Source organism: Neodiprion fabricii, chromosome 3 (genome assembly GCF_021155785.1).
Source record: "Neodiprion fabricii isolate iyNeoFabr1 chromosome 3, iyNeoFabr1.1, whole genome shotgun sequence".
Lineage (NCBI taxonomy): Eukaryota > Metazoa > Arthropoda > Insecta > Hymenoptera > Diprionidae > Neodiprion > Neodiprion fabricii.
Genome location: NC_060241.1, coordinates 2,617,001 through 2,639,509, shown reverse-complemented (window position 1 = coordinate 2,639,509; position 22,509 = coordinate 2,617,001). Strand labels below are relative to the sequence as shown.

The 22,509-nt window shown below is 34.8% G+C and overlaps 1 protein-coding gene across 4 annotated transcripts in view; it reads right to left on the bottom strand.

Moving 5' to 3' along the window:
• Positions 1–5,686: 5,686 nt before the first annotated feature.
• The window catches only part of LOC124179040 (complexin), a 225,898-nt gene continuing 209,075 nt past the window's right edge, over positions 5,687–22,509 (bottom strand). For all 4 annotated transcript variants that reach the window (XM_046563010.1, XM_046563009.1, XM_046563011.1 and 1 more), the window contains 2 exons: positions 9,075–9,207; positions 5,687–7,689 (listed from right to left, as the gene is read on the bottom strand). In XM_046563010.1, the coding sequence (XP_046418966.1) occupies positions 7,616–7,689; positions 9,075–9,207 (207 nt within the window). In that variant the 3' untranslated portion in view covers positions 5,687–7,615. The remainder of the gene's footprint in view (positions 7,690–9,074; positions 9,208–22,509) is intronic.

Genomic DNA, 22,509 nt, shown 5'->3' with positions numbered 1-22,509 from the left:
AGAGTTGGAACAACAATACAAAAACTCGCGGACCAAATCCAAAATGGTGTCGAGTTACTCTGGTCGATTTGACGTAGAATTCCCTATATATGCGTGTAGAGAACCGTTCAAGCAGCAGTGAAATACCTACGTATATTTGAATATCGAGAAACAACAACAGCGCGACGAGATTAACATTTACAAGCAATAATTGTAAGAGGTAACAACAATTTACATTTACCCCGCATATTCACGTTCGTATTGCAACATTTAATTCTGCAATCTGTAACAACAGTAAATTGCAAATTACGCGTATTATGCACACAATGAAAGAGGAGTTTTCAACATATTCAACAATTTCTTTCTTTTTTTTTTTTCCATCGAATTCGAAGAAATTCGAGGCTTGCGCAAAAATTATTTTTCTCCATTCGTTCCACCTAACGGAAAATTTGAGAGAGAAAATGCGAAAAGAAAAAGATCTTAGAACGATTATTATCAATAATAATAGTATTAATAATAATAATAACAATAACAACAACAACAACAACAACAATAATAATAGTATAGCGTTTCATCTAAATGTTATGTCTGTCATACACACTGCGTATAAGCATTTTATAATCTAAATATATATGTATATGTATATAGAGATATTAGCACACGGATAGTACATAGAGGATGATAGATAAATTAAGATAATAACATGCAAGTATAATAGAAACATCGAAATACGTTATTACATCTATAGTACGTAGTAATTGTGTTTATAGGTATGCGATCGTGTTGTATAATTTTATGTATACGTAAGGGATAAAACTGCTTGAGAGTAAGAAAAAGTGAGAAAAGAAATTCGAATGAAATTACGGAGCGATAAGACAGTTGATTTTTTTTTTCTGTTCTTTCTTAGCTGTCGACGGAAAATTAATTGAAAAATTGAGATAATTCTCGGTGCACTGTTCTTTTTTTTTTTTTTTCTCCTCCCACCAGATTCGTTTCTAATTACGTGCGAAAGAAAGAATTGCATGTAAAGAAGATAGAATGAAAAATTTAATTAGAATATTAATAATATATCATGTATTCGGGTTTAATTAAGTAATTGACTTGAAGTATAATATCATACATGTATTTTTTTTTTTTAATATACGTGTTATTTATTTATTTCTTTATTTGTTAAATATCTTTTCATTCACTTCTCCATATCTTACTAGACATAATTCCTTTATCGTTGAATAAAAAGTTTCAAATCATTTACGTTACATCATTATAGGTGGATACATACAGGTATAATGCATTACAAGCCGGTTGTTATCATCGTTTATAATTTTTTTCGTCTAACCGCATCGTCATCATCACCATGTTTCTGTGAATTTTTTTTTTTTTTTTTTCATCATTTATCATTTACGTGTTGTTTGATTGAGTGAAAAACAAAAATAAAAAAAAAAAAGAATATAATAATAATATTTATTCGCGTCAATTTTGTAAGGATTGAAAACGTTTCGTATATACGCACAGGCGTGTATGTTTGTATAATTAGATTATATCTTACCCATACATCTGTGTATATAAAAAAAAAAAAATAAATAATCGACAGACGATCAACACACACAGTATATAGCGTACTTAAGTATTTAACTATATAGAGAAAATTGATCATATAGAGAGAGAGAGAGAAAGAGAAAGAGAGTGAGAGGGATAGATAGATAGATAGATAGATAGATAAAGACGAATATATTGTATCATATGTATATACGTGTTAGAGAGCTTAGAGAAAGGGCGCTGCGATAAATATATTATAATAAACATCCGGCGATGAAAACAAAAGAGTTGAATAAAAATAATTATCAACAACAGAATATTTCCTTTTATCATTTTTCTTAATATCGTGTTTCAATTTCTCTACATCCCGATTTTTACATTCCACATTGTCATCGTGTTAATCGCAATTACATAATTATTATCAATCAACTTCTGCTGTTCGCCAAATGTTGATAAATCAGCTACGATGCCAAAATAACAATATATTGTACGTAATGTATAAGTATGCATAGGTTATAATCTGTTATATTAATTAAACCACCGATAATTATATATAATTCAAGACACTGCGATTTACAGACAGACAGACAGACAGACAGACAGACAGACAAACAGACAGGCAGATAGATAGACGGATAGATAGATATAGTTTATAAACGCATGCAAAAAAAAAACATCGAGATAGATACACGTGACAAAATTTTATAAGGCCTATTAAGAGATATCGATTCAATCGACAATTATCATTTTTTAGTTATCATCTTTATTTTCTTTTTTTTTTTTTTACTTTTTTTTTTAATCATTATTCCTATTGTTGCAGATGTTTTTTTTTTTTTTATTTAGTATCAACAACGAGAAGTGAATTCATTTCAGAAGCTCGGAAGTTTAATCATTTCTTTTTACTTGGAGCTTTTTGGACCACGTACGTAATTGAAATTCACTTCTTTTTTCTAATTAAAGTTTTTTTTTTTTCTTTCAACTCGCCATATAGCAAAGCATTTTGTTTGAAAATTCATCATTCTTTTACTGCGTGTAACTCGACGTTACAATTTATTTTTATTTGACGACATTTATTACACGAAAGAGAAAAATGCACAGATTTAGAGGCGATGTGATACGTACATATATTTATAGATATAAGACGAATAGATAGACAGAGATAGATGAGATAAAGATAAAGTGAAATATCGACTCACGGTGGAAAAAATTATCATTCGCTTCGTTCCTTAATTTTTTGTTTCCTTACTCCCGTTTTTCCTTTCATTTTTTATTTATTTATTTTTTTTTTTTGCTTCTTCTCATCCCCCAAGAGTCTTGGGTTTGAAAAAAATTAAATCTTACCAGCAACCTGAGCTACAACTTGTTATATATTTTATTGCTAGTAATGAGAGATTAATTTTTCAGCCGTTATCACTGCGGTGTTTGTATTATTATTTCGCGTTTAAATAAAAATTACGGCAAATCATTATTATTTTTTTTTTTTATCGTTTATTTCTCCGACCAAACAAATCAGAAGTAACAACTTACCAACAATGTCAATAAAATTCCCGCTGTTTCAACAATCTTCCCACGTATTTGTAAATACTTTTGTTAATAACGTTACAAAAATACACACATATGTATAAGTTATGACAGTTAGAGACGAAGAGAGAGTTTACGAAGAATTTAAGAGTAAATAATGAAAATCGCGACGTAACATTCGTCATTAAAGCGGCATAAGCAGCAGTGAGACAGATTTTTATCAAAAGCGTGATTGAAATTTTGTCTTGGTATTATTATTTTCTTTTTCTTTGTATCGAGAAATAGAAAATTACGCGATTAATGGTTATTTTCCGTTTCCGTTTTAGTTTTCAATTAGTCGTGTATAATTGTATATATATACTACTCATTTTAATTTTTCCAAATCACGCGTTGTATTTATTATTTAACAATAACATATTTAAACAGCAGTGATAAGTGAGACGAATATTAAATTTTTTTTTTTACAACAGAGACAATTTGACAAATAAAAAAATACAATTTGCTATTTACGATTACGTTTTTTTTTTGTTTTTTTTTTTACGTTTTTTTCGCTTTTCTTTTTTCCTTTTATTATGCTTCTTCATCTCTTCATCCTATACAATCATCATCTTCATCGTCCGATTACAAAACAAAAACTGCCCAACGGCAGTAATCTTGGGTAAATTTTATTTTCACATCTTGCAGATATTTTTGCTTCGATCCATTTTTGCTTCTCTGCAATTTGTTTTTCGTCCATATTTATATTACACGCTAAATCGTCATCGTTTAATAAGCAAAATACCGTTATATCGTTTATTCACCTTGTATGGTATATTATATATTTATCGTTAATGTTAATGTATAATTGTTTTATTATTTTTACGTTTACTAGTAAGTTAATTTAATTTATTATTCTGTATATAACTCGTTTCATTTAATTTTACCTTGTGTAAGTGTTTTTTTTTTGTTTTTTTTTGTTTTCTCTTTATCTCTTCTATTCTTTTTCTTCATCTTCTTCTTATAGTAAGTACCATTATAATCTTCTCTAAGTCAATTGTACAGTCAAATAGATAGGTATTTATTATTTATATTATTCGTATATTCACGTTCATAACGATATTAATGTGAGTATAAATTTATATGCATATATATACACACATTTATGCTCACATTTATACCTACGTCATCATTATTTCATTCAAATAAACACACTCGACCTCTCATCGTGATAGTTTCTGCCTTCTTGTCGTAACGTGTAAAATTTACTTTTTTGTTGTTGCTGCTTCCTTTTTTTTTTTTTTTTTTTCGTATATTACGTATATCACACAATTCTATATTCGTATATTAAAGCAGATTGTTATTAACGGTATCGTTATTTATTTCTTTTCGTTTCATCCATGTTTTTTTTTTTTTACATTGCTGTCTTCTCGTTTCACATCAATTTTAAAATTATACGCAAGCGCAAGGGAACAAAATTTCAAAAGTAACACGTAATCGTGTGTTTAATTTTCAAATTTATTCGTCAGACGATCGATCTCGCAATTATGCGACACGTTGTTTTTCATTTTTCAAAAGAACGAATGTCTTTGTTAAACAATTACTTGTTTTATCAATAAAGGAATCGATAAATACGTTTTCGTACAATTTTCAATATATATACACGAAAAATAAGGCATGCGCGATTATCTTTTTTCATCTCCCTTCTTTGGTGACCTTTTTTAATCGATGAGGAAATTCGCGACTCGACGGGTCGGTAATTCATTCATTTTTTCATTATCTCATTCATGTATTTTTTCATTCTTTCATTCATATTCACTCATTCGTTCTGTTATCATGTGCTCATATTTTTATTTTATTCCTTATCCGCGATCTTTTAGCAATTTTTCTAAACAATTACTGTTTGTTATACCGAAATTATTATTACTGCAACGATATAATTTATAATTCAATGTAAATTGTTTTTATATCGTTATTATTATTGTTATTATTATTATTGAAACAGCCGTCGCTTGAATCTATCTATCTATGGGTTTTTTTTTTTTTTAATTACATCTATATTTCATTATTATTATTACTGTCATTATTATTATCATTATTATTATTATAATGGTACAATAATATTAATCAGCTACAATTTTTCCTGCATACATTATACTATGTATATATATATGATTTAATATATATTTATAACTAACTTTTCTACACGAACTTATGCATACTGTGATAAATTATCATTGTATATGGTGACTATATTTATAGTTATATTTATACTTATAGTTATATTTACGCATATATGTGTATATATATATATACGTATGCAACAATCAGTTTTGTCCATATATTGAATTGCAAAATTTGAAGAAATACATGTAAAAAAAAAAAAAAAAATAGTAAATCAATGATAAATTTACTACGATTTTTACTCGATTTTCTAACAATCGTTTTTCATCGTCAAAAACTTGACTATTTCTTACCGCAATAACGTGTTGAACAAACTGCTAATATATACCTGCGTATTTTACACGATAATGATTTTTCAAATTATCGCACAACATTGCGTGTTGAATTTGAATTTTGTCAATTTGTATCTGTCTTTGTTCTGCTTCTCTGCCTTCGATCTATCTTTGTCGGTTTGTTTTTTTGTTGTTTCTTTTTTTTTTTTTTTATTTTACATTGCGGGTGTTGTGATTTTTTATTCTTTCTCTGGTCCTAATAGTTTTTTTTTTTTTTTTTTTTGTTCTTTGCTGCGTAACAAGTCATACAAAACTACGCGATAACGTTTATCACATTATTATTATTATACGTGATTACGTAGCACGGTTACGTGTTTCTTTTATTACGTAACACCGGAGTAGCAATAATAATAATAACAATAATAACAACAACGAATAAGCAATTTATATCGTTGGAATTCATAATTTTACAGTTCGATCTATTAACGAAAATTTTGCTCACTCATCGCTCGGTCGTTTTTTGTTTCTCATTGGTAATCCTTCTCAGCCAAATGCGTGGATGTATGTAAAGGATAATAATAATAATAATAACAACAACAACAACAAAATTTATATTACAATGCAATATACATCGACCGAGCCTATACAGAAATGCGTGTGTGTGTGTTTTTTTTTCCTTACATTATCTTTTCTTTTTTTTTTTTTTTTGTCATTGTTTATACAGTCTTTGGTTTTAATATTATTTCATAGTTTTTTACCGCATCTGTTCTTTTAATTTGTTTCTTTCTTCGTTTCATTTTTTATTTTTTTTTTTCCATCCCTCATCTTCGCAACAGCTCCGAAATACTTATAATACGTATATTATTATTATTATTATTATTATTATAACACACTTCCGTCTTCCGTTTACGCGGCTTTAATTATATATAATTACAGTTCAATAATCAAGGTCGTTACATGTATATATACACATACATTCGTGTATAATGTATATAATATTCCTCTTCATCGCACGCCCAATCGCCTAAGATCCCCGATCATCTATTTATCATTTATCGAATGTTGGTGAACGCGTCATGTTGTAATATAATCTATGCGGTGATTTGATATACATAGGCATGATGTATTCACTTTCTATACAACGTATACGACCGTACATACGACTCTATACATTTGTAGATTATTATTCCTGTATGTTTGTACGCCCGATGAAAAAATAAAAACAATAACGATAATAACAATAATAATTATCACCGATTCATTATCATCATTATTGTTACTATTTTTCACCCATTACGCATGCGTATGTACGTATATATGCATATATATATATATATATATATATATATATATATATATGCGGGCGCGTGTGTGTGTGTGTGTACGCGTATAGATATCGTCGAAATTCATTTATTGTATTTCTCTATTTTCTTCCTTAACGTTTTTCATTAATCAGGGTGGAAATCCTTCTTTCTCGCACATCCCTGTTACGATATTACATACATACATATATCATACACACGCTAAGATCGTGCAAATACATAATGTATTTATCATACACACGTGCAGTCAGCGATCGCCCCGATTATTTATATCATCTCTCACCGTTTCACCGTTTTACAAAGAATAAAAAGAAAACAAAAAAAAAAATCGCGAAAGATGAATAAAAAGAAAAAGTTGGAACAAAAATTATCGTGTGAGTGCGTGCGTGTGTGTGTGTGTGTGTGTGTGTGTGTGTGTGTCTTTTGCGGTTAATTTTCAAAACGTTACCAAAGAACAGTTAATCAATGACAATTGATTGAATTTCTTTTGAACTATATGTGAAAAATTCAATCTGTTCTTGTCGTCATTTCTCTTTTTTTTTTCTTTTACGATCGTTTCTCTTTCTGTCCGTAACGGGAAAATTAAATAATTGATAATCAGATGTACGATTATCAGGTTTGCGACGGTGATGACGATAATGATGATGATGATGATGATGATGATGTTGGTGGTGGTGGTGGTGGTGGTGAATTTATTCCGTTTTCTTTCTTCTTTCTTTCTTTCTTTCTTTCTTTCTTTCAGCAACGTTTCATCCAGGCGACTGCTCATTTAATATAGTCGGCCTGGTCTCGTCACTCATGGCGGTCGCTGAAGAGGGAGTACACTCATTGAAGACTGCATTTGCTTTCAAATTGGGTCTTGAGCTCGTTAACTTGTGTCTCTATCGTGTTCTTCAGTTCTGAAAAATTGCACAAGATGGGAAAAAAATTAGCAGAAAACGCGACACGTAAGAAGAAGGAGACAGAATCGCAGAAGATAATCGTATATCGTGTAACAAGGAGGTGAACTAGAGATTTTTCAGGACGGAATACGAGTCGCAGGTGAACCGAAAACGAATATTGTTGCACGCGGTTCTTTACATAACAAGAGTATGTCACGCGTTTTTTCGCGAAGCAGGAAATTGAGGTTATAGTAACGTAATATTAATTTTGTTCGCGACTGCGCATGCGCGGCGGAGTTAAAACCGGTATTTTCTGTACTCCGCGCATGCGCGTCAGCAGATTCACTTTATCGTCGTAGAAACGGAAAACTTTGTGAACGGAAAACACGCATGGCAAAAAACGTAAAACATGCTCGCGTTAGACGAAAGTGTTTGTCGTGAATCGACGCGATGTCAGAATTATCGAAATGGAGAGTAAGATCTTTGAGAATTTTTTTTTTTATAAATTAAAAAAAAAAAATTAACGGTTGTCAGAAAGAATCTGAAAAAATTCAAGAGTACTTTTCATCGTGATCGGAGAATTGTACTAAAAATCGAAAATGGTGAGGAAAAATCATTGGCCGCGTTTACGTGAAACGTCCCATATACCGATTAAAACATGCTTACATACTATGCGAATAAACAATAAGTTTAGAAAATCAAATTATTCAATACAGTTTATAATCGGACGTGAACAATCGAGATCGATTTTATATCACCTGAAAGTCTTTGACAAAGATATCGGTTTTAATTTGTGCAAAATACGTTCAATCGTAGGAAGATAAAAATGATTACAGTATCGTAAAGCTGACATAAATAAATTCACAATTACACATCCGTACGCAATATTCAAGTACATTGGGTATATATTCATTATTCCCGATCGAATGGCAAAGCCGCAACAACAAATTATCCAACTGTTTACACTTGGATCACAAGATAATTGACGCGTTCAATCGATGCGGGAGATTATCTGCCATTTCGCACCCCATAAACGGATTTCCACGGGAATAATTAATTCTCCCGTATACGTATGTGGCGTATATATTATACCGATATCGTGTCGGTGAGGAGTTTGCACACTGTCAGGGAAAATGATTCGGTAATCGGGATGCGAATTTCACTCGAAATTTCAATCGGAATGGCGATAATTTACAGAAATAGAAATTTGACTGATTTCTTAGCCGAAGGATAATTTCGGTCATTACAATTTTTATATCTTTTATTTACCTTTTTACCAAATATAACGCGAAGCATAAAATATAAAATATATTTTCAATCGTAGAAACACGTTTCTCTCTCGGTATTTTCGCAAATCCCCCATCCAGGATAATGATATAACATGTTAATAATTTATTGCTTACTGGTGAACTCGTCCTCATCCTCGGCTTCGGCCTCGGCCGCGAGTTCCTCGGGTGTTTTTTTCTTACGCATCAGAGGATTTGGTTCTTCCTGCGGCATCATTTCCTGAACTTCTTCCCGCTTCTTTATGTTATACTGAAAGAAAAGTAAACGACATTCCGACCTGAGTTATCGTTTCGAAACGCGGTTACATTTTTTATCCATCTTCTTCGCGATACAAGAAAATTATTCGTCTCGTTCGAAAATCACTTTCTCTAGTTTGTAAAAAAAAAAAAAAAAAAGATCTGAAACAAATCGATTTTCCCACGATTTACCGACAAACAAATTTATATCTTTTCCACCTTGTTGCTTTTTTCATATAAACGGTCATGTTTCATTTAGTTTGTACATTTGTTCATTTATTTTTTTCAATCTCTCAGTCTTACGCACCTATTGCAGAAACATTTTACTTCAAATTTCTCTTTAAAAACATTTTTCATACGGCTGCCAAGTTCTGTCAGTTACAGATTTTTCACTCGACCGTTTTCGAGATCATCGCCAAAGTTTTGTCGTCGTAAAGACCGACCGACTCTTATTCCCTTTTCTTGCAACGATTTATATTATAATCGGCTATTTGCATCGATTAATCATAGTTATCATGCCTGCCCAAAGTGAAAACTCTCGACGTTCGGTAAACCGGGTGTCCAGATGATCAGATCATCGTAAGCTCGTTGGTTATTGATATCCGTTTATAACATCCGGTGCTTCGGACAGACCGCCGATTTAATTATTGCACTCGGTGCTAACCTGAATTATGTTGGTTTGCTAATCGTTGTAAATTATATAATAATATCAATTCGAAGAAATTAACCATCGAAAATCAAGGATTTGATAATCGCGAGTACGGTCAATAAGTCAGATATCACTTTTCGGATAAATTGTCTCGAAACAACAAATAAATAAATAATAGATCAAACCTCGTCAGAGCGAGGCGTTCATTTTCGCCGGATGTTAATTTTTTCATTTAACCGTGAAAATAACAATCAAAACGTCGGTAGCATAATTTTGTGCGTGCGATAAAATTAGGGTCGAGTCCCTCTCGTCGTGGTTTAAAAAATTTCATTTTTCCTCGGTGGTTAAAATATTCCCGTTGACGAACAATGTCGCCCGTTTAAATTGACGGAGTCGCGCGAAATAAACAAACAAAACGGTGAGATATAGAGAGGATGGGGGGGGGGGGGTAGAAAAAAAAAAAAGAAAAATAGAAAAATTTCGCACCGCATTCGTCAGGGCGATAATGACGGGCGCGTGGGTGTCGAGCAGTTGTAATAAAAATGTCAAGCCACCGGGTTACGGCGGTAGTTTTGAACTCGGCAAGGGTTGAAAACACCCCCCCGCTTCTGCATAACCGTTCGTATCACGCGTGCCCGTAGAGGGTATTTTCGCAGGTGCGTTTCCACTCACTTTCGCCCCGCAATTCCGTTTATCGCCGAGCTAAAACCGTCACTGGCAGCTCTCGCTTATAGGCTGTATTCACTCCGGTGCGGTGGGGTTTGTTCGTCTCGCGTATATATATATATACATGTATAATCGTCTGCATCGAGGTCGTAAACCCACTTCCGCTCGTCCAAAACCAATCTATCCAACGAGCAAACTTTATCACCATTATTTCAACCTCGAGCTATATGTTATGTAGGTAGGTATGGATAATAATGTATAACATACGGAAAAGCCTACGAATCGGCGCCGTTTCAAACGTCCAATTATAATGTATTTATACAAATAGGGTGGTTCTTGTTTTCAATTTTATTATTTTTAAAACTTTATCCTTGCGAGGTTAGGAAATAATACGAGGCCCACTTTTTCACGAGAGTAAACGAATAAATTTCCACTTCAGATTTCTGATCAGCGATCCAAAAAACACCCGGGTAACAAGTTTCGGCTAGGATCGTCGAATTTTTATAGTTTTTTTTTTTTTTTTTATTCAATTTTACACCCGCCATGTTGGATCCGTGATCCGAGACAAAGATTTGTGCCTTGAAGGAGATTGCTAATTAGTTATTTGAATTCGAAAAAGCGAAAAGGCGATAAAAACGATCCTAATTACAAACTGACACCGATTTTCGTGTACGTCGATTGCAATCCTTTTAACTCTGTTTCTCTGATTCTTTCCGTTCAAGAAAACTTGCCACACACTTTCGCCCAATGAAAATTAATCATCTGTCTCCGTCCGGGAAACGGTTCGCGTTTCATGGAATTCTGTACAAAAGTTCGATTCGCTCGATTCAAAAATTGTTCAAACATCGTAGAATACAAAACTGTGTCGCGTATAATTCTGAAGGAGGTTCAGGTGGGGAAAATCTTTCAATACCGTTGAGAAATGCGAGAATTGAAAGGAGGTAAGAATAATAACAAAATGAAGAATAATGAAAAAAGAAAAGACAACCAAATTCAGAAGAAAATAAAAACGCAAGAGGAATTATTGAAACGAAGAAACTTTGCTGGTACCGTAACGGTTGCGTATTGTGTACGCGTTCAAAAAATATTATTCCATCCTCATACGTGGGGATAATTAAATTCCGAGATACGAATTGCGAGTGTCGGTAAGGGTAGGTGAGGTCGTTAGGGGATGAAAGAAAAAAATTTAGCGTATTGTGCGCGAGCTCTGCGATATCACACTCCGATGCTGCAGGTGAAAAGGCTGTTTCAGGTACCCGGAGAAGCTCGACGTTATACGGAGAGTAAACAAAGAGAATACGATCTGAGCTTTGTGCGCGTGCGCATGTACGGGTCATTCCATGCCAAACCCGCCCACCGAATTCAATTTGTCAAACTTAATCGCTGAAAGAAATCATTATTTAAACGATATTCGATTGATTTCAGTTTGAAATTAAGAAGAGATTCGTTCAAATTTTTATGGTATAAAAGAACTGATGAGACACGATGAAATTTCAATTAATAAGGGATCGATGTTATTTTTTTTTTTATAACTCTCTGTACAGTAACTGATGAGTTTATCGATCGGAATTTTACTTATGAAAAATTTTTCACGATCCGCTGAATAGCCGAGGAAAAATCGTCTTGTAAATTAATCTTGAGAAATTTCGCATGGAATATTGTGAAAACAGAAGTGTAAATCTTGAATCTTATTGTTAGTAAAATTGTTATCGATAAGAGAAACGGTTTTTCCACTACGTTAGTAAATTTCGTCGAACAATTCTGTGTTTAATGTTCTTATACGCATATTTGTCATGGAATGCGGTATACAAGCGCAGGGAATTCGGTGCATGGAGTTTGCCCGAGGTTGACTGGGTTTTAATAGAGTTTGCACAGCGTGCCAAAGTGTTTCCCTGCTTTTCTGTCGAGCCTCGTGTTGGCTGTTTCTCCGTATGCCTGAATGCAGCAGACGCGAATTAACGTAGAATAGACTCGAGGCGTCGCGACGTCGTCGCCTATCTCTTCAATTTCACTCGGGGAAATCCATATCTCAGCGTATCAACGCGTGTATGCATAAGCACGTGGCTCATTCCGCGACATCTCGATAAAGATTCTACGTCGATGTCTCGGATTGGCTTTATAATTTTTGTTTTTTTTTTTTCTCCTCATCATCAAAGTACACGACGAAAAACGCAATTATAATTTTTTTTATTCAGAATTTTTCTACCAAGCGTATCTGAAGTATCGTTTAAAAATTAAAAACAAAAAAACCCACTGTCCAAAATCTGAAGAAACGATACCACCTGTTTTACTCAATTTTTCTAGTTCCTGTAACAAATGAAATTTCTCTCACATCTTACATCTTACGCTTCGTTACAACAATCATATAAAAGTATCAGCGGACGTAGCCGAAACGGGCTGACAGTAGGTAGGTACGTGATATAATACGAATCTGACGCCGAGGTGAAACAATGGATAATAATGTACCACCTGCTGTCTTGTGCACTCAGACTCGGCTGCTGAGAGTTGCATTAATTCTCATCGTTAAACTTATCCACAACTTCCCTTCCGGGAAACTCGGATGTACAAAGACACACGGAAATGTCATTCCCTCGAGACGTCTCGCCTTGCACGGAACTACGTCGCGTTATTGTTTCCTGCTAGATATAATTATTATTATCATGATTATGTGACAACGTTAACAACGATGCGGGAAGTTTCAATATACGCATATACACATCGAGACAACGCGGATGACAATTTTTACGTCGAGAAACTTTGCTTGTCTTGCGGAAAAAATTTGCAGCCGAGAAAAGAAAAGGAAGCACAATCGGTTCGTTGGAATAATTGGTTGAACAAATCTTTCATTTCGTGCGAATAGCAAAAATTATCTATCGTTTCAATATGTGGTATGAAAATAGATGTACCTGCAATATGGTTCTTTTTTTTTTTTTTCTTACGATTTCGGAGAGAACAATTCTTTTATCTGCTTGATTTTTCCATCATTTGGAAACGCGAGTGGTACGTAACGGGTGATTATAATTAATTGTAAAATACGCTGCGAGGGAACGGATCAAAGAGAAAGGTGGAAAAATAAATACTATGTTGGATCGATGTAATATTCATGGGACGGAAAATTACGAACCATAATAAATCAGCGTCGTTTTTATGGAGATTTGATACGGAGTAAATTGAGGAAGAAAAGACGAAGAGAGAAAAAAAAAAAACATTGCACCCTCTTATGTAAATTTGAAACTAGGAACGGAGGGTGCAAAAGAACACGGTGGAGAGAGAAATGAAAAATAAACTAAGGAAAGTAAAACACGAAGTTAGATTAATAGAGGCAAGAAATTAAGCCGGTGCCTGTCGTGCGACGATTTGTAGTAAATTGGAAATACGGTTGGTAATGTATTATTAATGGTAATTCGCGGTTGGAGAGTGAGGAAAAGAAAAAGAAAAGAGCACGAGCAAGAGAAAGAGAAAGAGAAAGAGAGAGAGAGAGAGAGAGAGGGACGGAGACAGAAGTGGAAAAAGAAAAAAATTCAGCAAATAAAAATATAGTTGTACGTTAAACGCGTGAAACAAACAAAAAAGACAAATGAGAGAGAAAGAAAATAAACAAATAAGAAGGGCGAGAATTAAAAGTGTGTAACAGATTTTCAACAGATTATATCGTTATTTATGGACTTTTAACGACTTGATTATACGTGTTACATGTATACCTCATCGTTGTAGGATGGAATTTCAACTTGATATGTGTGTACACGAGTATCGTATACTTATACTATTATAGTCAAACATGTTTTACCGCGGTTATAAAATAACAAAGGGAGAATTGTCACGCGAGAATTTATCAATCCGATTTCTAATTCATTTCACACCAGTGTAATAACACATTTCCGATTATCATCGCAGTGACAATTGAACAGAATTAAATATAATCGCAGTAAGAATAAGGCAAAGAAAATACTAACAATATACGTTAAATGTTGAACGTTTTAGTAGGGATGAAAAAATGTGTCGAAACATCGAATGTCGGGGATGAGTAAGTGAAAAAGAAAAGGAAAAACGGGACGATATTCACACTTGGACGGTTCGAAAGTGGCAAAAAAAGAAAAGAAGAAGAAAAAAAAAAAAGACAATTTCTGTCCCGACTTACGGGGCGTTTTCGGTTTTGACGAGGGTTCGTACAAGGATAAGTTACGGGGTGGAAAGTTTCGAAGGGTTGAAAATGGCGGCGGGACTCGATTATTGTTGCCCGAGGGTCGCGCGCAGGATAATCCTAAACCGGGAGCACAAAATTATATAATAATTTACGACGTATAATGGACGCATAGGGGTGTGATTCAACTGCAGAGTTGAGTGACGTGATTGATGGAGTGCCCGGGCTGACGACGAGAGGGATGAAGAGAAGGCTGGTTTTCACTGCTAATTCGCCAGATATTCCGTCGCTGCATTATTTATTCAAATATACCGACATGCGGATATGATTTAACCTTTGTGCGAAAATATTCCGTCAAGAATAAAGAGGAAAAGAAGATTTTCTATTTTGTGAACTTTTGGTAAATAATATTGTACAAATATTACAGGGTAAAAAAACAAAACGAGTAAAATTTTGGCATCGCTATACTTGAAAGGGTGTCTCCACGTATTCCGTTTTTCAATTCTTTTCCCACAGTTTTGCGCACATTCGAGAGAAACAATGGTAGTTATTTTTTTCCCCCTTTCTTTTCTTTGCCCATAATTACAACGGACCCGTACGATATACGGGGCGTACACCTTTACAACCGGGGGTAGTAAATTGGATTTCCTGCCGGGGAAAAATTAAGAATTTATTAAACCAGCTGTCTTTTATCATTTTGCGTATAATTTCGCTGATTCTCAAACGTGAACGGAAATGAACGTACTCGCGGTCTCCCTCTGCGTAACAAAAACGAGGGCGAAAAAGAAACCGGTGATAAAACGAAAGAAAAACAAAAAAAAAAAAAATTAGAGCTAATCCAATTATTGAATAATTATCGGTACACCTGGTATAATTACGAGCTGAGTTGAATACGATTTGAAGTGTGCACGCGTGTGTGTATTTATACATGTTGTATGTATGTACGTATGAGTATAATTCAAAGAGTGCTGTAATACATACCACGTACTTGTACGTATTAAATTTATTTTGCTGAACAGACGAATTCCTTTGAAAAATTATATTTCAACGTACACAAGGACGTCACGCTTCGCCTCAACGTTTAATTAATAAAACTCGACTCGTTGTATAAAGAAATTCCACCTGTATAGAATTTCGTTTCGTAGAGGATGAAGGCAAAATAATAAAAATAAATGATAAAAAAAAAAATTTACTCGGTATTAAAAATATTATCATGCGTACACCACGCGTAGCACGACTCGCGAATTGAATCGACTTACCGATGCAGTTCAACCGATTCGTCATTCGCCGTTCGATTTACAAATTCACTTGGAAAATATAATTTTGAAGTGAAAAATGTATCGTTCATAGAGCGTCGGTATTTAATAAATTCTGAAAGAAATAACGCAGGCGGATTAATTCTTAGACAAGCTTTTGACCAGTTTCATTGATATTTTTCACCGTCAAGTCAGGTGATCTTTTATTTTTGAAACAGATAGCAAGAAAGTAAAAAAATATCATATTATGTATACACATTTGTTCAAACTTGGTTCCAAATTAATCGCATAAAATGAGGCGCGCGCAGATTTAGGTATACATAAAAAAGAAACGATTTTGTTGGTACGGAATTTCTTATCGTTACATTTTCACAATATTGCACAAAAATGCGAACATGATTGGATAACATCCGCTAGATCAATTTTCTTTTTTCCTTCACATTAAATACATCCGCATGCACGTAATCTCATCGACGAATGGTGAACGTCTTAAAAGGAGTCAGCCTGACTCTATTAGGAAGTCGCCATATTGAATGCAGGGACTCCCTACTAGAGTCAATTTGACCCCAGTTAAGTTTCGTCTTCTTTCTTCTTTCTTCTTTCTTGGATCCCGTTTCTTGATTCTTCGATCTTGTTCCTCTTCCCGTTTTCCTTCGCCGAAGTGGTTCAAGCTTACCTGCGTTAGAAGCCTCGTCAGGTGTGTAAGGGCAAATCTGTCGAGCACGAAGCAGGGCGCAGAAGATCCGCGATGCGTGATCCAAATCTGGAGCAACGGATCCGTGCCGTAACCTCCCCGCCAAATTTATATTCTTACTTTTACAGCCAGGAATCACGAAACGGATTTTCTCGATCGCAGCTTGACGTCAAAACTAGCTCAAGTCGAAACCTAGTGTTGCAAATTCGTGACCGAATTCATCGGCGCAGGTACAACCTGGCGCGGAAAATGTAGGCTTGCATATTTGCCCGCTGAAAGGTGAATACGTTCAGGGGATCGTTCAAACATGGCGTCGGCCTCGGCGATCAGCTGATCGATTTCGACAAACTGCGCCGATGTTAGACCCCGGATAAGTTCGTGCAACCTGTCAGGTTTTCGTTTCGAGGCGTTCGTATCGCGGGAGGATGAAAACGTGGTTTATTTTGAAAGTGTGACGTTGGGTATAAATTTCCGCCGGGAGAGGATCGAGTCTGTCGATATTTCTTCCCCGCGGCTTATCGGGTCTTCGACTCAGTCTTGTAAGCTCGCAACGATCAGCGAAGGGTAAATGACGACACGAGAAAAGCTCTCGTACAAGATAATGTATCCTCCGATCATGACAAATGACGTTACGTGATATATACGTTGCGAATTTGTCGAATCGCTCGTTATATTCAAACAAGAGACCGAAGCCACCGAAACTCATCTTGTACAAAGTATACCAATAATAATAATAATAATAATAATAATAATAATAATGATAAGAGGATGAAGAAGAAGATTAGAACGAGAACATATATATATATATGTAAAAAGAGAAGAATTACGAGTTGCGGCAGGGGGGATGGAAAAAATATCCAGGTTGGTACATGTAATAAAATCAGAGGAAATTTTATCTCTCGTTTTTCTCGAACAATAAGAGGCTCCCCTTCCGGTGGAAAGAGAGAGAGAGAGAGAGAGAGAAAGATAGATACAGAGAGAAAGAGAGGGAAAAAATGCGGAAATTAATGAACGAGTAACAAATGAATAACTTTTGCCCCCACAGATAAGGCGGGGTTATTTTTACTTTAGCATACCGCGATAAAATAATTACACTCTTCATCCCTCTAGATCCCGAGATGTATATCCGTGAGTTATATGTTCCCGTATCGAGCCTAAGGGCCGCTGCTGAGAGAGAAGGGCGTAATCATGAATCGCGTGACAACGGACGCTAAGCGATCCTACATCACGATTACCACAGTTTGAGCCTGTCGTGCGAGAACGACGTTCTGTTAACCTAATATACAAGGTGTTCCAGAACTCGATGTACGAATCTGTGTGTGTATATATATATATATATATATATGTCTATGGCTCAACACAGCCAGCCACCTGAAACCAGATTCACGTAACAAACAACCGTCGAGGGATTAAACCCCTACAAATTGATTCGCGGCCCTCTTTATACCCACCCCTTAATTCCACGATTTAATGCCCAATTCTAACCTGGAGGGCCGGCTTGCCGGTTGGCAACTGGGCATTACAATTTTCATGAAAAATACAATCTTATGCCAACCCCTGTTTTTCTTCTTTTTCTTTTTCTTTCTGTTTAACAGCGAGTTTCGTTCTCGTTTTCCGTAAAACTTGACGCACAACGTCAGCTGATAGGCAACCGAAGATGCATTTTGAACACTACATACACCACTTCGGTTGTTTTTTTTCACAAAAAAAAAAAAAAAAAAACTTGCGATATAAATCTAATTTGATGCATTCGTTAGGTGAATTATTGACCAGATGATATGTAATTTTGAAACTGTTCGATTTCAGAAGGTTTGTATCCAATAAATCGTTACATATTTGACCTAGTTTTTAGGTTAGGCAGGAGTTTGTATGTTTTAATGCGTGTGTAGGAAATTTGTCGACATGTCTGCACGTTATCCGTGAATAATTAGCCAAACTGCAGAGTAATCGTTGTATATATTTTGCCTGTGTGTGTATAGGTACGTAGTGAATACCAACCATTGCGTATTATACCAATATGTGTATAATATATGAATGTGTACACGGCATACTCCAATGAAATTGACCCGGATTAATTTTAGCTGATTGATGTGAGTTTTTGCTGAGCTGTTTCTGGCTCGTTAAACAGAAATGGACAAATTGCTGTATTCAAAATGTCCTCCGTGCATGTATAATCTACGATCAAATATACGCCACCGTTTTTTTGAAAAATCGTATCTTTTGTTGAGCTAATTTTTTTTCATTCCAATTTTGGCTCGTTCTCCATAATTCAGATCGCTCTGCGACACGACAGAGGAATTCGGCGAGAGGTTTATTAATAGCGTCTGCGGGGATCAGAGGAAAAAAAAAAAAAAAAAAAATTACGATAATAATGAATCAAGAGTATAAGAAAATACGATTTAAGCTCACTGAATTCCCTCGGGCTAGGGATTTTCTTCGTTAAAATAAATGACCACGTAGTACGTACGTATTGTAATACATACTACCCCGATTCTGGATCCCCGTTGTACATATTACGTACCTACATATACGTATGTACAAGTATTCGTACCAGCTGTACTCGTATAATAACATTGTACAAAGTTGGAGCTTTTCGGCTTACTGTTAAATTGGTACGCCGTTGCGCCGCATTGAGCGCAATCGCTTGAATTTTGGCGCAAAAGCAGTCGTTTTCTCATGTTGACCAACTGTCCGAAAGTTGAGGTGACATGTCGCCGCGACGTATATAACCTCAAAAATTTTGACATTCGTTGCTCGGCAATTGTCAATGTCGATCGATCACTGCGACAAATATTAACGGCATCTGTGATAGATGAAACATTTTGGTCGTTGGAATTGTTTTTGAAGATCGAATCGCAAGATTACGATTGTTGTTATTTGTAAAAGTTATTAATCGGAGAATGACCGAAGTTGACCACGGCTGCCACGGACAGTTGTCAAAGTTTTTTTAGGTTACATACATCGCGGTTGGTCAACCTGACAAAACAATTGCTTTCGTTTTAAGAATTTTAGTGCATGCGCGTTAGATCGTTCAATCGTTAGCTGGATATCTGGTACGTAGATACCTAGAAAGATGGTTTTACGTGTATGCATATTGCATTTCAGATATTGGATTGACCGATATGAAGTGACGTCACTAGACCTTTAAATTAGACCCATCTTTCTCATCTTCGTCTTCGTCTCGTATAAAGATATACGTTGATTCTTTTCTATTTTTCACGTTTTAATTTATGCCGTTCCTTTTCGTCCTTGTTCAAGTTCATTTCCATCGATCGTGGAATTAAGTAGAAGAAAATGGAAGAGACTAGAAAATAATTCATCACTGTCGAACGAGTTTCGGTCATCAGAAGCTCTTATAAAAAGGTATCGATCGATTTGGTTCAAAAATTAATATCCACATTTCGATCGTTGCGAAAAATTCCTTACAGTGTGGGAGAAAAATTTGCTTCGCCATTTGTTCCGCAATCGGAAAGTATCTTATCGACTATTGCCGTACGTACGGAAATTCCGTCTTGCGGTTAAAACGAATTATTCGATTGCGTGTCGCGTGAGAATTATAAATAAATCGTATGAATTCTCGATGCGAAATACTTGTGTATATAAATAGAAGGTAAATTCGATATAAAATATACAAATAAATACTATACGATATATATTAATTCCTACATATCACGAGTGTTCATGTAATATGATATTCGTAAACAGTTGACAAATTGAAACAAACTGTGATATTCTATGGCAAAGAAACGCTGACTTTCTGAAGTAAGCGCAATAATGAAAAGAAAATATTAAAACAAGATTTCGCGATTCAAGAAAATTATGCAATTTTGGTGTGCCAAACGTTGTTTTCAGCTTCGATCGTGCACCGCAGGTTATGCGTCTAGATTTTTATCGAAGTGTGTTCTCGTTTTCATTTCAACCTCCCAAGTTTCGTCCGGGGTTCAGTTTTACCGCCGAGAATTATTCACATGCTGGATAGTAGAGTCCTGCAGTTTTATTGCATAGTTCGCAGACCACCCTGCTTCTCCCTCTCTTTCTCTCTCCCTCTAAATCTACGAGCTCGAAACTTTTTAAACTAGGTATAACCGTTCCACTTGAGTCAACGAAAAAACGGAGGGAAGGAAAAGTTCAAAATTTATTATTCCGTGTGTATTCCGGTATAATATGATCGTAAATATTCGTGCAGTGCACATTTCTGAATATTACCAACGTATATCTATAACCGAAGATCATACTGGCGTCTAGATTTTTAAAGGGGTCGCTTTTTTCCTTTTTCATACTACCCGCTTTAATTATTAATTTGAAACAAAAAATTTCAGAGAGATTCTCGACAATCCTGTACGTTCAGGATTTGAGATTCTCTGATTCTAAGATATTGAGTAATTTTTTTTGCTTCATTCAAGTTCTCGAGATTTCAAAACTTGACACGTTTCGTATCAAAACCGATCAAAGACTTGAGTTTGTAATATTTTAAATCCTCGAATTTTTCCTAATATTTTTTTTCTTTGTAAAGTACGAAACAAAGATGACAAGAAAAAAAAAACAAGGAAGCATTATTAAAATGTACAAAGTTCAATTAAAACCGCGAAGATTGCGTCGCGATTTTTCCAATTACAATACAACGCAATCGGAACGAGGTGAGGTAAGATTTTATTTTTCTCGAAAGTAACCCGACCTTCTCTCTAAATATAAACCATTCAATTGATTTCCAATTGAGGGCACGACCACGTAATATCCATAATAAATCGCTGACTCCCGGCAAGAATATACCTACATATATATAAATAATCGATTTCTGCAGCCGCATCGTGCACACTTGTGTACATAGACGGATTGTAAGTATATATATGTATATACTCGTGTATTAGACGTATACATATGCGCCGAGTTAAATTTAAGTGTATAATATATGTATATACAGGGTGTCCCAATTTAAAAGACGCATTACGTTTTCAGTCGACCTAATAGTTTAATCGGAAAATGTGTCCTAGAAAAATAGTTGTACGGTTCGAAAGGGGTCGAGTGAATAATTTTGACATGTAACCGATAACGCTGTGGAGATTGGACGAGCTTTAAAAAAATAAAATTCACACATTTTCGTTTCAACTCAAATATTCTTTATACAAAAACGTACAACCTTGTCACGAAATTGTTGCAGAAATTGATTTTATCTTGTATCTCGCTAATCATTCACCTTGGTAAAAGAATTGAAAAATTTCCCGAGAAAGTTGTACATTTTCGAATAAAAAATATCCCGAGTTGAAGCAAAAACGTATGATTCCGTTTAAAAATAATTGGTTCATCCTCCCTCTGAGTCACGCTACTTTTGCAGGAGAAATTTTCGAATCGAACCATCAAGTCGACTGAAAACGTAGCGCGTCTTTTAAATTAGGACACCCTGTACGTATCCGCAATGCACGCACAGAATTTCATTTCATTTCATACTCGACTGACGTACCGATTTCTTTTGCGCAACTCCATGAGCTGCTAATTAAAACGACATCATTAGGTACCAATTTAAACTTCTATCAATATATTTTTTCTATCTTTCTTTCTTCACTGTAACTGAGCGGACATAAATTACGGTAGATTCATTCTATGTCTGAGCTTTTTTCTTTTTCTTTTTTTTAAACAACCCCAGTATTCTCAATTTTCATATTTTGAAAAAGATCCTTCGCATTTTACGAAAGTAACGACTTTACGGATACTCAACGTATGATTAAAATTTAGTAAAAGAACGAATGAAAAGTATCGCATTTTCGTAAACCGACTTCCTCGAGGGGATGAAAATAAACAATGAACAAAACCAAAAAAAAAAAGATAACTACAATCGGACGGGGAAAAAAGATAAGAGAAAAAAAAATACACAAGTGCCCGATTCCCGGCTATTTCGAGTTTAGCTAATTTAA